At 36.3% G+C, this 20745-nt stretch overlaps 1 protein-coding gene across 1 annotated transcript; it reads right to left on the reverse strand.

Moving 5' to 3' along the window:
• Window positions 1–16328: 16328 nt before the first annotated feature.
• Window positions 16329–20206, reverse strand: LOC147566972 (calnexin homolog). Its single transcript, XM_086656332.1, has 4 exons — window positions 20168–20206; window positions 17378–17398; window positions 17217–17286; window positions 16329–16855 (listed from the first exon to the last, which is right to left on the reverse strand). Exons 1-4 carry the CDS (start codon window positions 20204–20206, stop codon window positions 16329–16331), a joined length of 657 nt encoding a protein of 218 aa, XP_086512458.1.
• Window positions 20207–20745: the final 539 nt, after the last annotated feature.

The raw sequence follows: 20745 nt of genomic DNA on the forward strand, positions 1-20745 counted from the left end.
ACTTCTCCGAATAAAATATTCAACGAAGAGTTTTTATTTACTCCTTATGTAGTCAAAATGATTTTTTTTTCTTTTATGTTACCAAAATTACATTTTCGTCCTTATGTTGTCTAAATAACATTTTTACCCTTATATTACTTTGATTTATACGAGGGTAAAAATGTCATTTTCACAACATAAGGGTAAGATGTTAATTTGATATTATAAAGGGGTAAAAATGTAATTTTAGCTATATAAAGTCAAAATGTCATCAACAACTTTGTAAACATGTCATTTGGTAAGAAGGGCAAAAATGTCATTTGCTCAATGTATAAGTAAAAGTTTATTTTGCGAAATTTTATGGGCAAAATGTCATTTAGAACATATATGGAGATAAATATTAGGTTTCAAGTATTCGAATATATTAAAATATTTTTATTTTGATTTTTGACTTTCTACGGAAACCAATTCCTAGGGTGGAGCAAGGAATTAAAAGTGGACTATTTCATAAAAATAGATTCCTTAGGGAATTAAAGCCATGGAATTATACTTTGTATCAAACGGTGGAAATACCTAATTTCACGGAAATTCTTTTATTTCCATGGAAATAAGAGATATCAAACACATACGAAGGGTAAACCAGGAACTTCATAGGAAATGTCAATGGCAAATAAGAGGGTACTTACACTTTGTCGCATTGTTTCCATTGTCAATGGAAAATATGAATTCAGATTATTCAGGTTTTCTTCTCTCGTGCTGAAATGTAACATTTATTAAATCTCAAGAGTGCTACAAACTTGAGCCCAAACCCTTAAAATGAGGAAGGCTATTTTTCAAAATATATTAAGAAATTCAAATTAACTGAACTGATAATTAAAACTAAATTTAAAGTAAGGAAAACAATGAACGGTAAGTGAAATAATAAGCGGTGGGGCCAAAGTTATATCCATTTTGCTGCACCTGGAGATCAAAGTCAAATATTTTTTTCTGCAAGAAAAAGAATTTAATTTAGAAATAACACCTAAATCCGACAATGAAAATAAACAAACAAACTTCAAGCGCGAGAGGGCGTCTATAAACACCCCACAAAATTACTCAGGCTTGCCTTCACTCTTGGCGCTTTCCGTAAGCTTTGGACTGGCCTAAGTTCGTGATGTTCAAGCTCAGCGCGGACTGCCCCATTCTGTGCAACACAAAGAGAAAAGCGTGTCAAGAGTAATTTTGGGGGTGCCTATAGATCGTCCCGAGTAATAATACTCACATTGACGCCCATCCGTGTAAGAAAACTAATTAAAACTTCTTTGGCTATTTCCTGATTTTCTTTCTTAACTTTAAATTTGAGTTTCCATGTTTTTTTTCTAATTGTTTTTGCAACCTCCTCACTAGTTGATATCAAAATGTTGTCAAACAATATACCATCTTCCTCAGTCCAAATTTCAATTCCAATGGCAACAACTGTTTCAAAATGAGGCTTGTCAAGCTCAAAGTAGTAAGGATTAAGAATCTCCTTTGCCTTCCAAATGCCATTGTAGTTTGGGTTGTCAATCAGATGTGTATACCATTTTCTGTTAGGAAAAATAACCTAATTAACTTGTTCAAGAATATGAAGATAAACGATGCGAAAGTAAAAGTAGAGACACCAAGATTATTAACGTGGCAAAAAAACCCCTCCAAGATAGAAGGTAAAAAACCACGGGACCTAGTCCAGAAATCTTCCACTATGATTAAACAATGGGTTACACAATTCTTCATCAAACCTATGGTGGATAAACCAATTGTTCAAGATGTGTAGAAACACTCTTGGATAACAATTCTTCCCTAAACAAATAGAAGATTAACCAACTCTTCAAGATGTGTAGAAACACTATTGAATAACAACTCTTCACCAAAACTATGGTGGATAAACAAATAGAGGATTTGAACAAATCCTAGATTACCAAAGGTTGAAGAAGATAACCACAAACTAAATTGTTTCACAAGATTAATAATCTTATTTTCTTCAAACCAATATTCTTCTCTTTCAATCTCTCTTGAAAGAACCACTTCAGAAATCTCTCTTTCTTTGACTTCACTTTGTTCTAGAAGTTGTTGTTAATAATCTCTTCCCTTTCATTCTCTATTTATAATGATAAATAAGGAGGTATTCTACTAGAAATAGGATTCCTTTTTAGGCTAGAAACATAAACTTCTATTTCTCCCTAAATAAGGAATAAGGGAAATCTTATTCTAACTAAAAATCCTTTTTATATAAGGAGGGACCCCAACAAACTCCCCCTCCCGACTTATGAAAATGACCCACCATTCTAAGGCCAACAATACTATATGTAGCTCATGCTTCCCGTTGAACAATCTTTTTGCCATCATATGTGAAGTATTGTCTTCTATATGGATTTTCTTGATATTCAACACTTTTTTCTTCAATACATCTTGAATCCGCTGATATCTCACATTCCAATTGCATTCGACTCCCATTCATGAATTCACTTGAATTATGTGTAAAGTACACTACTGTTTCCCTTCCATATTTCTGAACGATAAATCTAGCCTTAGCTCTGATACCACTTGTTAGGTTATTTTTCCTAACAAGATAGAAAGTAAAAAACCACGGGGCCTAGTCCAGAAATCTTCCACTATGATTAAATAATGGGTTACACAATTCTTCACCAAACCTATGGTGGATAAACCAATTGTTCAAGATGTGTAGAAACACTTGATGGGCCTAAAAGGTTATCCTAAATAGGTCACCATCCGCAAGTATAGGGCGTCAAGTAATAGTTCCGGTAAGACCGGTTCGTTCCTCAGAGACTAAGTCAATCTATTCTAAGACTTAGAAGTTACACGGTTTTGTTTCTGAAATCGTTTTTGGTGATAAAATAACAAAATATTAAAACGAATAAAAAGATGAACTCAAATGGGGGGATGATCTATGGGTTCAGAATCTGTCCACGGAACAACTCTAAAGGTGAACTAATGAGTCAACGATTTACTTTTATTAGACGGGCTTTAAAACATGAATGGTCTAAAGTCCCGAAGATATCTTCCTTAAAACGATAAAAACTAAAGATACATGCATCATTCCCTATATACTAATTGCTCGATTATTATGCATCAACTAAGAAGTATAATCCATCAAAGCATTTTTATTCTAAGCATGGAATATCAACTTAAGAAAGATGAATAATGGAGGAACTAATCAATAATCAAGAATAACGCAAGTTAGACATGAACGACCAAAGGATTACTTGACTCGAATTTAATCACACCTAAAAAGTAAATAACAACATGGATTTCATCAAACACCATAGATAAAGAGATTTAGCTAATCAAACTCATCAGAAAGAATCTTATTATAAAAATTAAGAGCAAAAGATAAGTAAGATAGATATCGCCCAATGTTAAGCTTCCATGATAATGAGGAATGAGATGGATAGTTGATGATGAGATTCTCTCTCACAAAGAAATATCAATAGTACAAATATCCTCCCTCTTCTCTATGTTCACTCTCTTCACTCTCTTTTCTCTCTCACAAAGAAAATAAAAAGATGAAGAAAATGGAAAATAAAAATAACATATGATGAATTATCTCTTATAGTGATCTTTGTAAATTCAATGAATCAATTCTTTCTCTCTTTACAATCCTCTCTCAATCTCTACCTTCTCATAAAATAACAAGAAAAGAAAACACTCTGTTTTGATATTTCTCTCTATAACATATATACTCCAAGAAAATACAGAGAAGAAACAAAGATCAGTTTACTCCCTATAAAATATATACTATGTTCTTCTCCTTCTCTTCTCTCTCTATAATTTTCTTGAAGCTCTAAGAGAAGGATGAAGAACAGAGCTTAATTGATGATTTCAGCCCCCAAGAGAAGATGCCCCCTTCTCTGTTTAAGAGATGATATATCTATATAATAAAAGAGGAGGGTATCTTTTTAGAATATACCCTCCTCCCTTAATGGCTAGGATTTATCCCCACAAATGTGTCTTGGACGGTTCAGATTGAAAGGAGAAAATGAAAACTTTTTTTTTTAACCTTCTCCTACCCCAAATACTCATTCCCGCCCAAACACACACTCTCTCTCTCTCTAGCTCTCTGTCTTTCACTCTCATCTTCACGGTCTCCCCCTCCCTCATCTTTCTCGCATAGAAACTGTGAGTATCGACCTCTCCTCGCTCATCTTCCATTTTCTTTTTAAAAAGTCTTCTTTCTCACGACATTCTCTGGCTCCCTCGCTCATCTTCCATTTTCGTTTTGAAAAGTCTTCTCTCTGCTCATCTCCACTCAACCCCATCTATCTCTCTCATAGCAGGTACGTCTCTCTCTCCCTCTCTCTCATAGCAGGTATCTCTAAATCGAGTTAGGGATTTGATTTAGGTTGATGATGATGATTATTTATGGCGATTTAGGGTTTTGATTTCTCTCTCTATCTCAATCTAGAGAGAGAAGTCAAAACCTCTCTTTCTTTCTATCTCTGTGTTTATGTAAGTGATTTAGGGTTTTGATTTCTCTCTCTATCTCAATATAGAGAGAGAGAGAAATCAAAACCTCTCTTCCTTTCTATCTCTGTGTTTATGTAAGTGATTTAGGGTTTTGATTTCTCTCTCTATCTCAATATAGAGAGAGAGAAATCAAAACCTCTCTTTCTTCCTATCTCTATGTTTGTGTAAGTGATTGATGATGATTATTTATGGTGATTTTAATCCAAACCCGATTTAGGGGTTTTTATGTAAGAGAAATCCAAACCTGATTTAGGGTTTTTTAGCTAATTAAATTCTTCAAGTTGGATGTGCAGATATTTAGCTGAAGTTTGAGAACTTTGTACTGATACTGTCTCCCTCATTTAACTGTGTTAGTAATTAGTTTAAGTTCAAGGTGGGGTTTTGCTTTTAGTACCACGTTTCTTATGTTCTTTCCAAAGCTCAAATGTTGCGAAATCAGTATTGTTGTTACCACAGATTGCAAGTGAAGTGTTTAGGGTCAAATTCTTTAAGAATTATAATTTTTTTAGGTGATTTCACTATGAATTTTGATTTAAGCTTTCCGGCATGTGGCTTGGTGTGAAATCATTTTGGGTTATCTGTTTTTGGTCTTATGCAGATTCTCTATTAATAATCACCCACATTCAGGTATTTTATCGAAGTTAAAATAATTTAAGAGTTATAATTTTTATACTTGACTATGAATTTTGGTGTGAAAAATCAATTCGATTTATTTTTATACAGGAGCCTCTCTCGAAGTCATCTCTCTCGAAGTCATCTCTCTTATGTAGGTTCCCTCTTCCTCTCTCAAAGTCGATTTGATCTCCGTAAGATCTACAGTTGATTTGTATCGTATACCCTAAGTCTATTTGTATCTTCCTCAAGGTTAACTTCCTATCCGTCCCTTTTACTACATCAATTTGTATCTTTCTCTTACTATATCAATATGTAGCTATATACCACATTAAACCCACTTTCTTTGAATTCATTTTGGGTGATCTGATTTTGGAAATAGTGGGTTTCTGTTCAATAACAGAAATTTCTCTCATATTGTAAATTAGGTTTTCTCAATTTGTAGCAATGTACTCTACTAAACCTACGACTGAAATCTTTTGTAGGACATACCCAAATCCACTTTAGTTGAACTCATGGTAAATAGGCGTTTAAATATATCACAACGGCACTAAGGAACTGTGGGTTTTGGTTTTGTTCCATTTTGACTACAATTCATCTTTTTAGGTATTTTACGATGTTATAATAACTTAGCTTTCTTTTTGTCATAACTATAAGTTGCCTCTTAGCATTTTTTTTTTCCGTTCAAGTGGTAGAACATAATTCTAAAAGGAGGTGCATTAGTTTGTATCTGTAAAACTATATGAGAAAGATTTGAATGCTTAACCTATGTGTACGAGTTTAATCGTTTAGTTGAAGTGTCATACCTTCAAGTTTGTTGTTTGTTGAGATTCTATCAAGATCTATTTTGTGTTGTTAATCCGAAGCTTATCTTGACAATTTTTTTCGTAATTTTTTCTTGCATATTCCAAAGCATATATTGGCAATTTTTTTTTCTCTTAACCAATTTCTACTCTATTTTCCTGTAGTCGAAAACAGTTACCCCTCTATAATTGATTTAACCATTTAGAATATTGCACCTTCTTTCTTTTCTCTAAAGTTTTTTTTGGAAAAAAAAAGTTATGTGTACTTTTTTTTTTCTTGAATCTGTTCGTCTCTTGGTGAGGTTTTAGTCTTTGCTTATTATTTTTAAAGTGGCGAGTTAATTAGTGATTCACAGTAAAAGAAGAAAACAAGGTTCAGTCGGATATTTAGTTCACAGTTTGATGTTACGTTATCTTCCTATGTAGCCCGTACTCTGAACCTTCTAAAACACATATTAATCCGACCTCTGTTTGTTTATGTAAATGTTGGCGGCAATTTTAGTTGTTTTCCTTCACTGTTTAGTGAGTTTCTATTAGGGTTTATCCCAAGGTTTCAATCTGAACCCATTAAACTTATTCTGATGCTTAAGTTTATTTGCTAACGGAATATTGATATGTGGAATTCATATTCTATTTCTGTCTTTTTTTTAATGTGGAAGATCTATGCAATCTATATTTTCACATTTTTTCCCCTTCATTTCTTTGTTGTCACTTCTTTCTCCATGTAGTTCGCTAACGTTTCTCGCCTCTTTCTCTCTACAGTTTTGGTTTTGTCTGCTAAGGTTCAATGTGATATCGTCCTTCATTGTAACTCTCCCAAGTAAATATTTTTCACTCTATATAGTTGATTAATTATACTAGCCTCTTTCCTTATTATATTGAACTTTTGGCCTCTTAGGCTTCAGTGTGGTTTGTATACTCCATGTTGGTTTTTTAAATCCTGTGTTTTTTGTTATATTATAGCTACGTTGGTGGGATTTGTGTTATAGATTTCAAACTTCTTTTCAGAAGTATCAATTTCGTTCACATGTCCCTTTATTTAGATTACACTCATTCGACATAATTTTTAGAAGTGAGTTATAGGCTTCAGATTGACTACCTCTCACTTGATAGAAATTTAGAAGTATAATATTGATTATCAAATTATCTTTCCCGGTCTCTCATGCACAATTGCAGTCGCTCGCTGTCTCTGTCTCTCTCTCTCTCTCTCTCTCTCTCTCTCTCTCTCTCTCTCTCTCTCACACACACACACACACACACACACACACACACACACACACACACACACACACACACACACACACACACACACACACACACACACACACACGACTTCTTTATTTCTCTCAATGTGTGGCTTTAATTCTCTTTCTCGGTGTATTCATCCTCTTTCTCTTTTCCGATGAAGGGGTTTCATCTCTTTCCACAAGAGTCAACTCAAAGGTTTTCATCTCTCTCAGTGTAGGGTTTGCCCCATGTTTGTTAGCTCAAGGGTAACCGTTTCAGGTACTTTTATCTTAACAAATCAAAGTTTAAAACAATATAGGTGCAAATAGAGTCAAGAATGTCTGTGTTGCCTTTGGAAATTGTTGTGGTTTAGGTGTTTGATTATGTTTTTAGGTTAAATCTATTGAAATAAGTTCAATAAATAAACCATACAGAACAACAAGATTCTATGAATCTTATGTTGTTCAACGACATCGACAATATCTTGAATACAATCTTGAATACGATACTAGAATTAAATTTCTACAAGAAGTAATGTAGCTGATATGTTCAAATTTTTTTGTTAAGTTTGTTCTTTCAATGACAGTTTTCATGCCTTGATGTACACATATGATATAAAGAAGTTCCCTTTAATATAGATTGCATGTAGTTCACTTGGTGGATGATAATTATCACAATGGCTAAACAATGTCAAGTCGATCTAGCACGCTATGAACACATGTGCAAAAGTCAGAAAATGTTTACTGAATTCATATCATATATAGAGAAAACTGATTGTTGCGTTTGTGATTAGGTTCTCTTACTCATCAACTCAACTTAGGATTTGTTCGAGCGATTATTGCATAGATTTATCAAAGAAAGAACTTCCTGCAAAATTACTCATTGGGGTTCAGAAATCGTCTGAGCAAAGTTCAACAAATAAATATCTTTACAAGTATATCTACAAGGGTGAAGAATGTACAACTATGGGTTTTGAAGGAATCGCAAAAGGTTTATCACTAAAACCCCTCCCAGAAGATCGTACGGTTGTGGTTGTAGAAGCGACAAACAAGATTCAAAAGAGTTCTATATTTTAATATGAAATGTTTATATGTTTGAACTTATTAGTTTAAAACTATTTTCAAATTGTAGCTTTCATTTTGAATTTTCAGTTAGAGTTTATTTTGTACTACTCAGTTAATGTGAGTAAGTGGATTTTTAAAACTGAATTGTGTAAACTGAAATCGAGATTTTCTAATGTGTTGATTTAATTGTTTCATTGCCTGTAACCATTAAAGCATTCTATTTTTTATTTCGAGACTTAATAGAACACGAATTCTTTTGTTAATTTACTTTCATCTAAAAGAGAAAAATACAAATCCTCGCGTAGCATTTAAAAATACTGTCCGTGCCCTACGGGCACGGGTTACACCCTCGTATATATATAGAGAGAAGAAGAAGAAGCCCCTGTTTTACATTTCTCTCTGTACAATCTTCTTACCAAATCTCCTCTTTGTATACTGTAAATAAGATATCTCCTTTGATTGAGCCATCTATGTTCTACTGATCATGAGAATATCTCACTCGAATTTCTCTCTCTACTGTGTCTATTCTCCAAGATCGAAATGAGAGAGATAAAAAAATAGAATATATACCTTTCTCTGTCAAACAACAATCTAATCCTCTCCCTTCATTGATTTATTTCTCTTATGAGAATAGCAAAGATATAAATTTCCAGCTATCTCTCCAAGAAATCTTCTCTTCAATCTCTCTCCAGAATAATCTCTCTAGGATTTTCAAGAATCAGCTCTAATCTCACTTTCTCTCTCTACTGGTTATTCTCAATTCTCTCTCTCCCTTGTTGTCACACTGATCTGTGTATATATGAGAAAAGAGAAAAGAATTTAGAGAGAGAATAATATATCAGGTCCTGTTTTGAATCAACCGAATATCATCTTCAATCCTTCTAACTTCATGTTTTAAACAATATCTCCTTCTCTTCATATCTTGGTTTATCTCTCTATATTTCCTTCTATTTCAAGAGATTGAAGAAATCTCTTATCAATCATCTCTTCAACCAAACCTCCATGGAATTTCATTCTCTGTTTAAAATATCTCTCTCTAATGAATATATTTCCACTCAAATCCCAATTCTCTATTTCTTGTTTGAATTTCTAGAGAAGAATATCTTCTCTTAATCTCTGTAAAACTTTTCTTTCCATTAATCTTGTTGGAAGGTCCACTCCACTCGGCCAAACCGAGTGGACTTGGTCCAAATAGGAATCCTACTACAACTAGGATTCCTTAGGTATTAGGATTATAGTTTAGATTAGTTTAGGATTAGTTTAGATAAGTTTTGATAACTTGAAACTCTTCATCATGTAAACCTATATAAAGAGATCCATTCATAATGTAATGTACAAGTTGTAAGTGAATAATATAACCAAGGTATTTACCCAAACTATTATCTTTCGTCACCATCAACTATTTTCCTTCTCGGCTTTCACCCGAAGCTCCATTCATCATCACGATTATCTATTCAAGATCATCATCACTCTCTCTCGGTCTCTCGGCTATCATAACCGAGACATAGTCTCCTTCACTCTCGGTCATACCCGAGCTTCACCACTCTCGGTTTTTCACCAAGAGTTGTTACATACCTCTCGGTTATAACCGAGACACTGTCTCTCTCTCGGTCATCAACCGAGAGCATCACCTTCTTCATCTCCACTCGTTATACTCGAGTGTGTTTTATTATTCAAAGGTTTAAACCTTTTCACATGGTATAAGAGCCTTCAATTTTTTTTTCTCTTGAATCATGACTACTCCCGAAACTTCGGAAACTTCTCAAATTCACACTAATCTCAATAGTGGGCCGTTTGATGTTCACCATTCGGATTCTCCTACTACTATTCTTATTACACCACTTCTAACCGGTGATAATTACTCCTCATGGTCTCGAGGAATGTCAAAATCTTTAAGGGCAAAGGGCAAACTAGGTTTCGTAGATGGAAGCATCGATAAACCCACCGATCCTAATGAATTAGAACAATGGGGGCGATGTAACGATCTCGTTTCTAGTTGGCTTATTAATTCGGTAGACCCACCTCTTCGATCATCTATCTTATATGATGAGACGGCATCCGATATATGGAAGAATCTCTTTGATAGGTTTCATCAAACCAATGCTCCTAAAATCTTTCAATTAAAGAGAGCTATTTCTTGTCTCAAACAAGAGAATTTAGACGTTTCTACTTACTTTACACATCTCAAGGCTCTTCAAGATGAACTCAATTCCTTGCTAATCACCGAGCCTTGTATATGTGGTCATGGTCGCTCTTTGGTCGAAAGAACCAACCAAGATAGAGCTATGGAATTTCTTCAAGGTCTTAATGACCGGTTCTCATCAATTCGGAGTCAAATCTTGTTAATTGAACCCTTCCCTTCAATTCTTCGAATACATTCACTTATCAAGCAAGAAGAGGTTCAACAAAATCTCATTACTCCCATGAATGTTGACTCTAATACTGCTGCCCTAGCGGTTGGTTCCAACGATTACTCACATAACCGATTCAACGGTTCCGATAGACAACGTACTAAACGTCCTCGACCCTTTTGCGAAAATTGCAAAATTCATGGACATGATGTTTCCTCATGTTACAAATTACATGGGTATCCACCCAACTACGGTCAACGTGGAAGGAACCATTCACGTCAAGATCCATGACTGCCTCGGTTATGGACACTAATGGTTCGGCCATGAACCATAATGGTTCGGGGGTGCCTGCAGCGTCATCTTTTACTCATGAGCAATAGGCAACCAACCGACCACTCTAACGGCACCAACAAGGATCCCCTCATCAATCTCACAGGTAAGTACTCTTCTTCTTCTCATCCTCCATGGGTTATTGATTCAGGAGCCGCTAAACATATTTGTTCGAATCTTTCAAGATTCTCTTCTTATTCCCTTGCACCACCGGATTTATATGTCCGATTACCGGACGACTCCCGAGTCAAGGTTGATCATATTGGTACCATCTATTTTACGAATAGATTTTATTTAAAGGATGTTCTTCACATCCCTTCTTTTCAATTTAATCTCATATCTGTATCTCAGATTTCTAAATCCCTTCGTTGTACCGTCCTATTTGACCATGATTTGTGTCTTTTTCAGGACCGAAAAACGAAGACGGAGATTGGGCTTGGTAGTCTTCATGATGACCTTTATTTCCTTCGCACGGAGCGTCCCATCCTTTCAGTTTCAAATTTAGTTCGAGATAGTTCTAATCATGAGTCTTTTGTTTTATGGCATTGCCGTCTTGGCCATCCATCTTTTTCACGTTTTCAATATTTTAATTCTAGACTTCCATGTATGAATTTTAATTTTTTATCAAATAAAGTACCGTGCGAATTATGTCCTCTTTCTAAACAAAGTCGCTTACCTTTTCCAAATAGTACTACTACTTCTTCGAGTATATTTGATATAGTACATATGGATTTATGGGGTCCCTTTCCGGTCCCCTCCACCTCCGGGTGTCGTTATTTTTTAACCCTTGTTGACGATTTCTCACGTTGTACTTGGATATTTCTCATGAATTCCAAATCGGACTCAAATACGTTAATTATGAATTTCTCTAATTACGTTCACACACAATTCAATTGTAACATTAAAACAATTCGAACGGACAACGGATCCGAGTTTATGAATAATTCTCTACAACGTTGGTTTCTTAAAAAGGGAATTTCCCACCAACGTAGTTGTACTTATACACCTCAACAAAACGGAGTTGTTGAGCGCAAACACCGTCACATTCTTGAAGTAGCACGATCTTTACGTCTTCAAGCTCATCTACCTCTTTCTTTTTGGGGAGAATGCGTTCTAACCGCCGTCTATCTCATTAACAAGTTACCTACACCTATTCTTGATGGAAAATCACCTCATGAAGTCGTCATGGGTTCTCCTCCGAATCTTTCACACTTACGTGTATTCGGATGTCTTTGTTATGCCCGAATTCATTTGGTCAAAACTAAGATGGATGCTCGTTCTTCCGCCGGCATCTTCCTTGGTTATCCAAACGGACAAAAGGGTTATCGAATCTATGATATATCCACCCGACGTATTTATACCTCACGTGATGTGACTTTTATTGAAAACCGATTCCCGATGTCATCCACACCGATGGAACAACCTTCTCCCTCGCATCCGGAACCCTTCATCACCATCGACGACGACGACACGTTTGTCTTTCCGACAAACGATAAAATTCGATCCATCCCACCGGCGGACAGCAGCAGATTCACTGATGAATCTGCTGTTCCTGTCCCCGGGAGTCTGGATTCAGCGACAGGGGTGCCTTCAGACACCCCTGCTGACCCGACTTCAGGTCCACCTGAAAGTGGACCGCCTAACCCATCAGGGGTGCCTCCAGCAAATTATAATGAGGACCCGGGTCCTGGTGTGCCTCCAGAAAGTTTAATCCCACCACCGAGCAGTGACTCTTCATTGCCGATTCCTCCATCCGACGTCCGGAGCTCCGACTCCGTCGTTGCCGATTCCGGCCGACCGGTTCGGTCTCGCCGCCCGCCTAGTCATCTAGATGACTATGTGTGTTCAAATACTAACATTATTAAATATCCTCTTGAAAACTATTTTTCCATTAACTCGTTTTCAAATTCTCATCAACAATTTCTCTCTTCGGTTTTATCATCTACCGAACCAACCTCTTTCACTCAAGCAATGAAGTCCCCTCATTGGAAGGAGGCCATGGCCAAGGAAATTTCAACCTTGGAAGAAAATAAAACCTGGACAATCACTGGTTTACCACCCGGCAAAAAGCCCATCGGTTGCAAATGGGTGTATAAAATTAAATTCAAATCCGATGGATCTATAAAGCGATATAAAGCCCGCCTAGTAGCCAAAGGCTATACCCAAATCGAGAGGTTGGACTATAATGACACCTTTGCTCCAGTTGCTAAATTAGTAACTGTTCGTGTCCTTCTTTCTCTTGCCGCCATTAAAGGGTGGACTCTCCATCAATTGGATGTCAATAACGCCTTTCTTCAAGGCGACCTTCATGAAGAAGTTTACATGAAATTACCCCCCGGTTTTTCATCTCAGGGGGAGTCTAAAGTATGTCGTCTCCATAAATCTCTCTATGGTCTCAAACATGCCTCTAGACATTGGTTTTCAAAATTTTCCTCCGTTCTCATCGAACGTGGCTTTTCTCAGTCTAAAAGTGACTATTCTCTTTTTACTTTTAGATCTCACTCCACTCAAATCTATGTCCTCGTCTACGTAGATGACATAATTATCACGGGAAATAATGATCATGCTATTTCCCAGTTAAAAATATTTCTAAATAAAGCTTTTTCACTAAAGGATCTGGGCCGCCTACAGTACTTCCTTGGTATAGAAGTATCTCGCTCATCACAAGGCATATTTCTATGTCAAAGGAAATATGCTCTTGATATTTTAAAAGATTCTGGACTCACCGCTGCACGTCCTTCTGAGTTTCCCATGGAACAAAAACTACGTCTCAGTCCCACCGACGGTACACCTTTACCAGATCCGTCAGTTTACCGTCGTCTCATAGGCAGATTACTTTACTTAACGGTTACACGGCCGGATATCACCTTTGCCGTAAACAACCTCAGCCAGTTCATGCAAACACCTAGCCAAGTACACTTAGACGCAGCTCATCGCGTTCTACGATACTTGAAGGGTACTCTTGATAAAGGAGTCTTCTTATCCGCAGACAGCTCTCTCCATATTACAGGATACTGTGATTCGGATTGGGCTGGCTGCCCTTCAACCCGTAGATCTACTACTGGGTATTTCACAATGTTGGGATCCAGCCCTCTCTCCTGGAAATCAAAGAAGCAACCCACAGTTGCAAAATCTTCGGCAGAAGCAGAATATCGAGCTTTAGCCATCCTCACATGCGAATTACAATGGCTCAAGTATTTACTACTTGATTTTGGAATCGACCACTCTGACCCGATGACAGTTTACTGTGACAATCGGGCCGCTCTCCACATTGCTGATAATCCCGTCTTCCACGAACGTACAAAACATATTGAGATAGATTGCCACATCGTTCGTGAAAAGATTAAAGACAACGTCATTGCCACACGCTTCACCAGTACAGAAAATCAGTTAGCGGATATCTTCACAAAGCCACTTGGGGCAGAATTGTTCAAGAACATTATTGGCAAGTTAGGCGTTACTTCCATTCCCGCTCTAACTTGAGGGGGAGTGTTGGAAGGTCCACTCCACTCGGCCAAACCGAGTGGACTTGGTCCAAATAGGATTCCTACTACAACTAGGATTCCTTAGGTATTAGGATTATAGTTTAGATTAGTTTAGGATTAGTTTAGATAAGTTTTGATAACTTGAAACTCTTCATCATGTAAACCTATATAAAGAGATCCATTCATAATGTAATGTACAAGTTGTAAGTGAATAATATAACCAAGGTATTTACCCAAACTATTATCTTTCGTCACCATCAACTATTTTCCTTCTCGGCTTTCACCCGAAGCTCCATTCATCATCACGATTATCTATTCAAGATCATCATCACTCTCTCTCGGTCTCTCGGCTATCATAACCGAGACATAGTCTCCTTCACTCTCGGTCATACCCGAGCTTCACCACTCTCGGTTTTTCACCAAGAGTTGTTATATACCTCTCGGTTATAACCGAGACACTGTCTCTCTCTCGGTCATCAACCGAGAGCATCACCTTCTTCATCTCCACTCGTTATACTCGAGTGTGTTTTATTATTCAAAGGTTTAAACCTTTTCACAAATCTCACTATATTTCCTTCTCTATTTTCTTTATTTCCATCCCTCTCTTTCTCTAGATTCTCTTTCTTTAAACAGTAGAGGGAAAGATGGGAATAATGGATTTCCCAAAAATTTGGGAAAATAAACCTGTTTCCAATTAGGTTGGATGACCAACAATTAATCTCCAACGGCTGTCAATAAAGAGATGATTGGGTGCTTCGCTGGGTAGTTAACGAAATAAACCGACCGTTCGATCCAAGTCGGTCTCTTTGCTGCCCGTCAAATCTCCAAAGGAGTACTGAAGCTTAGACGCGCATGGGTACTGTATCATATTTCAACGAAAACCCCGAGTGCCTTCCCCAACAGACCGACAGAATACCGAAATTTCACTCTAACGTTCCGATGCACGCCACGTGTCTCTGGAGCTGATTTAGTCAATTAACTTTGACCACAATTTTGACCTGGGAGACCTCTCTCATCCGGATTCCGATTTAACCTCCGTTTTCACCCACAGACTCGTCTTGAACTCTAGTTTCATCCGAGTGCCCATATTTGCCAAAACTTCTAGAGCACCAACACGAAGAAATGACCAAAATACCCCTCACACGTCTTTCTCTCTATTTTCTCTGTTTTCACACTGAACTCCATAAAAGACACCTGGGAAAGAGAAATACACAATTCATCAGAGTAACTGCTCGAAATAGACTAACTAACCCAAATTAAGAGATTCAAATGAGGCATTTTCATGACTCATCAACACTCTTGGATAACAATTCTTCCCTAAACAAATAGAGGATTAACCACCTCTTCAAGATGTGTAGAAACACTCTTGAATAACAACTCTTCACCAAAACTATGGTGGATAAACTGAACAAAGAAACAAAGAAATAGAAATTTCCTACTCCTTAGGATTTGAACAAATCCTAGATTACCAAAGGTTGAAGAAGATAACCACAAACTAAATTGCTTCACAAGATTAATAATCTTCTTTTCTTCAAACCAATATTCTTCTCTTTCAATCTCTCTTGAACGAACCACTTCAGAAATCTCTCTTTCTCTGACTTCTCTTTGTTCTGGAAGTTGTTGTTAATAATCTCTTCCCTTTCATTCCCTATTTATAATGATAAATAAGGAGGTATTCTACTAGAAATAGGATTCCTTTTTAGGCTAGAAATAAAAACTTCTATTTCTCCCTAAATAAGGAATAAGGGAAATCCTATTCCAACTAAGAATCCTTTTTATATAAGGAGGGACCCCAACATTTCCTTGTTAGACTTGGGTACCTTGCACATACCATTTTCTTTGTCATGTCGATCTTCTTTGTGTGTTTTTTCGTAGTCTTCTTTCTTAGTCCGTACATGATCATCCCAATCTTTTGTCTTTACTACTTTTACGACATCGATTTTTTCCCTCTCATCCCAATTTGCTGGTTTTGAATCATTTAGATCGGTTAATTGTTTTGGTAAGGATAATTGGTGGTTCAAAATCATCTCCTACGAGAAAATTCACATATTTCGTCTGCTTTCCATCAATTAAAATCATCAATGAGTTATCAGGCTTCAAAATAGCAGTATAGACGTGAGAGAGCTCGTCAGATGGGACAGTTGGAGGGGACTTAAGATGTTGTTCGATATACTTTCCATTGTTGGGGTTCTTGTGTCTCAACACAAAGTGGACTTTATTCTTGGAACCACATTTATCAGGTCCAAACATGATGGTGTATGGAGACTCATTGTCAAACTCTTCTGGTTTCCATCCACCCTTTTGGGGCGAGAGGTATTTAAGGTAAGCACCACCGCATTCAAGTCCATTCTGGAAGCGTGTCTCAAACTGCAGAACAATAGTTCTATTCTTAACAACTAAAGGTTCACTGAGCTCTTTCACTGTAGCATATGTCTTGGCTTTCTCACTCACAAGAAGTCCATTATCATCATGCCCTTCACTTCTAGCATGCTTCCAAACACCTAAAACACAAAATGAGAAACTTACCCAATCGAAATGCCAATGTGAGCTAATCAGAGTATAGGGGAAACGAAACATTTCGACATTTGGAAATCTGGGAACTAGTATTTGGGTTGGGTCAAACCCGATCAAATCCTAGTTCGAACGTTTTTTTTCTTTTTGTTGCTAAGGGTAATACCTAACTTTATTAAGAAGTGACTCGAGTATTATTATTAGACCACGAGATACTTTCGTAAGAGTTTGCTATAGAACTAAGGTCATATCAAGGTGGTGTTTGAATCTGACTTGTAAGATACGAATGGACCAATATCAAATCGAATCAGCAATTTATAGGAAGACTCAAAACAAAGAAACAATCACTACCTTTGTAACCATCTTTCTCAGATACAATCCATCTGCCTTCAAATGATTCTTGAAAAGACTCATAAAACACCTGAAAAATTAAACCCACAAATAAAACACATTATATCCACAAAATTTAAATTCTTTATTTAAATTAATCAGAAACCCTTATTTATTATTACCACATCAGAAGCACAACAAATCTGGAAAGTAATAACAGATTCAATCAAACAAACAAAACTAAATTGCAAAAGGAATGATTTCATTTCCATGGAATTTGTATAGCTCAAAACACTAAGGGAGATTTTAAAAGCCCCTTTCGTTAAAAGGAATGATTTCATTTCCATGAAAGAAACGTCCAGGATGTAATTTTCGATATTGTTTCAGGCTGTGCGGGATGACTTTTGGAATTTTCGTGAGTCTGGATCCAGTGTACTGTGCGCGTGAAGTTTCAGTAGCCCCGTGTTATCTAACGGTCAAAGCTTTCAAAAGACACGTGGCATCATTACAGAGTGTGTTGCGGATTCACTTATCTAGCCCGCGATACACCAAATGGATTCACGTGTTTGACAGCAAGTCCTTACCGGAATTGTGCCCAGATTTATGGGTAATATTCTCACTCATTTATTTAGTCAAATATCCCATCTTGGAAACAAATTAGGGAAATGATAAAGTTACAAAAGATTTTGACAAAAAAAAGTTCCCAGCTGATGTGGCGGGTGTGGTTTCAAACTTTGACCAAATCTAGGCCGTTGAGAGATGAAAATCACAACCGACACATCAGCTGGGAACCTTTTTTTGTCAAAATCTTTTGTGATTCTAGCATCTCTCAACAAATTAATACTCCAGTAGAGTGAGAAAGTGAAGAGTGAGATTTATGGAAGGATTTTCTCTAACCTAAAGATTTAAGGAATGAAGATAAGAGATACGAGCTGGTCGGTCTTTCTTTCTATGATATAAAAAGTTACAGTAGAGAGAGAATATCAATCCCAAAAACAGAGATGGAAAGATTTCGAAATTGATTGAATTGAGTTTATTTTTAGAGAGAGAGTTCAAGAAAATTCTTATCTTCTCTGATAAATCGATTTATAGAGAAAGTGAATTCTCATTTGATCTAGCTGGACATATTCAAGAGACAGAGAGAAATCAAAGAAGATTATACAGAGATTGATGGATGAGATATTGTTGCTATTCTTCTTCTCCTCTTCTGATTGGGTTATATCTTCAAGAGAGAGAGATTACAGAAATATATAGAGAGAGAGTACATAAAATAACAGAGAAGATGGAAAGTAAGATGGTAGAGGAGCTGGATGAATTTCTTTCTCTAATTCAAAATCAGATTTTAGAGTGAGAAGGAAATATTTTTCAAAGATGATTTTGAGAGCTTGGCTGGAGAGATATGCTAGATTTTTACAAAGATAACAAAAACTAGAGAGAGATGGAGCTGAAGATGGAATTCGAAATCAAAATAACCAATGGAGATCAGACAGAGAGTGATGGGAGATTTTAAAGAAGATTCAATTGAGATTTCTTGCTATTGGAAATCAGAAATAGTAGATAGAGAAAGAGTTAGCTGAAGATAGGAAGAAGATTTGATCTCTCTTCTCTTTTCATGTATAAAACAGAGAAATGTAGAGGAGGCAGATTATCTCATCTTTGGGGCAGTAAACCAGGAACCTTTCACTCTGAATCACCTTCTTCTTTTGAGAGCTGAGTAGAAAAATATTTAGAGAAAGAGAGAGAGAGGGAGAGAGCTTCATCTTTTTTGTTATGTATTTTTGTTGAGAGAGAAATGTAAAGAGATAGGAAATCTATTGAATCACTTTCTTCTATCTTCTTTTACATATCTTATAAAATAGAGAGAGAGGAGAGACAATTGTTTAGAGAACAAAAGTGGAGAGACTAGAATTTGAAAGCAAACAGGAAGAAGAGATAACAATTTGGGTGATTTCTTTCTTTATCTCATTTTGTAATCAATGTCTTTATGTTAATCAATTTAAACATGAGTTTCTAATCTCCATCTAGAAGGATGATGAAACCCATGAGGAGGTTTTTAGAGATATACTCATAAACAATTCAATTGTTCCATTGTTCTTCATGTCATTATTCACACTTATAATTACTTTTAAACGAATTCTTCATTACTCATGCTTCGTGATTTGATATATCATGCTTGAATTAAATTCCTTGATTGTCTATGCTTATTTGTTGATGTGTAATAGTTGAATAGTTACGAATTTAATAACAATGTTGAATACATAAATTGTTAAGATTGTTTTAACGAAATACTTTCCGGACTTTAGATAGTTCATATCCTAAAGTCTGAGTGATAGGAAATAAGTATCTGATTAGTTTGTTGAATGTCTTTTTAATTGTTTCATGGGTGAATCTAAAATTCCTAGGTTTCTCCCCATTTGAGTTCATTTTTTATTCAGTATTTTATTATTTTATCACCAAAACAATTTTCAAAGAAAAACCGATTTCTTTTCAAGTCTTAGAATAGATTGACTTAGTCTCTGAGGAACGAACCGGTCTTACCGGAACTATTACTTGACGCCCGTATACTTGTGGGTGGTGACCTATTTAGGAAACTTTCTAGGCCCATCAGCGCGTCACTATTCATGGAGCTGGAAAACTTTGGTGTTTTCTAGTGTTATTGGGGATGCTCTTAGTATTTATCAGCATGCTCCATTAAAAGTTCTTAGCCCCTTAATTACCGGTGTCAATGGGATGGTGGTAATCGAGCAGGATCAGTATTACAAAAATGGAATTAGGGACGACTCTAGGGTTAAGATATATTTTGTATGGCGTATGGCAGGGCAAAGCTTTTGTTTTGGCGAAGTAAAGCTTTTGACTCAACATAGCAGGGTTTTTCGTGCCTAGATGACTAAAAACATCATGTTAAGCTAGGAGGGTTTTTCGTGACTGGATAACAATTTACACAATGTTAAGTCAATGGGACTTTCTCATACCAGACAATTGAGTTCTTTGTGACCTGGCAAAGCAGGCATTTTCGAGGCAGAATGGATTTGTTTTTGAATAATATTTTGAAGGGGGTTCCTTTTCTTGCCATTCTCTTCACACTTATTCTTAAAGTATATGAAATCTTGGAAAAGTTCTACCGCTAAGGATATGGAGAATCAAGTGTCTTTCAATTCGCAGAAAACTCAAAAAGAGACAGAGAGGCTGAGGAAGCTTCGAATGAAAAACAAAACGAAAGAGATGAATCTTCTCATGGAAAAGATTTATTTTCATGGTAAGAGCTTATAAGATGTGAATAATATTGATTATTGTTGATCTTAATTAATTGAAACAGATGACTGGACAGAAAGAAAAGTAAATCCAAAAACAAATATATTCTCTTAAAGGAAATATACTTTTTTTAATTATGAAGGTCACTGGAAATTTTGATCGGTCGACGATGTTATCGGAAGAAATGATGAGATGGCGAGAGATATGACGTGGCAGAGAGAGGTAATGAGATGGAGGAGAGAGAGTTAACAGACGGTCACGAAAGAATGGGGTCATTTGGAAATTTTTGATAAAGTAG

The sequence above is a fragment of the Eschscholzia californica genome, unplaced genomic scaffold, assembly GCF_041429995.1.
Source record: "Eschscholzia californica isolate CP2 unplaced genomic scaffold, dmEscCali1.0.p SCAF_1, whole genome shotgun sequence".
NCBI lineage: Eukaryota > Viridiplantae > Streptophyta > Magnoliopsida > Ranunculales > Papaveraceae > Eschscholzia > Eschscholzia californica.

What these genes read in the sequence shown, in the direction of transcription:
- LOC147566972 (XM_086656332.1), bottom strand. Translation starts at nt 20,206, where the DNA reads ATGCCTGCTTTGCCAGGTCACAAAGAACTCAATTGTCTG. An exon ending in TTTGTTGTGCTTCTGATGTG is followed by an intron (nt 17,287 to 17,377) that starts GTAATAATAAAT and finishes TTAATTTTTCAG; the next exon opens with GTGTTTTATGAGTCTTTTCA. An exon ending in TGAGAAAGATGGTTACAAAG is followed by an intron (nt 16,856 to 17,216) that starts GTAGTGATTGTT and finishes TTTGTGTTTTAG; the next exon opens with GTGTTTGGAAGCATGCTAGA.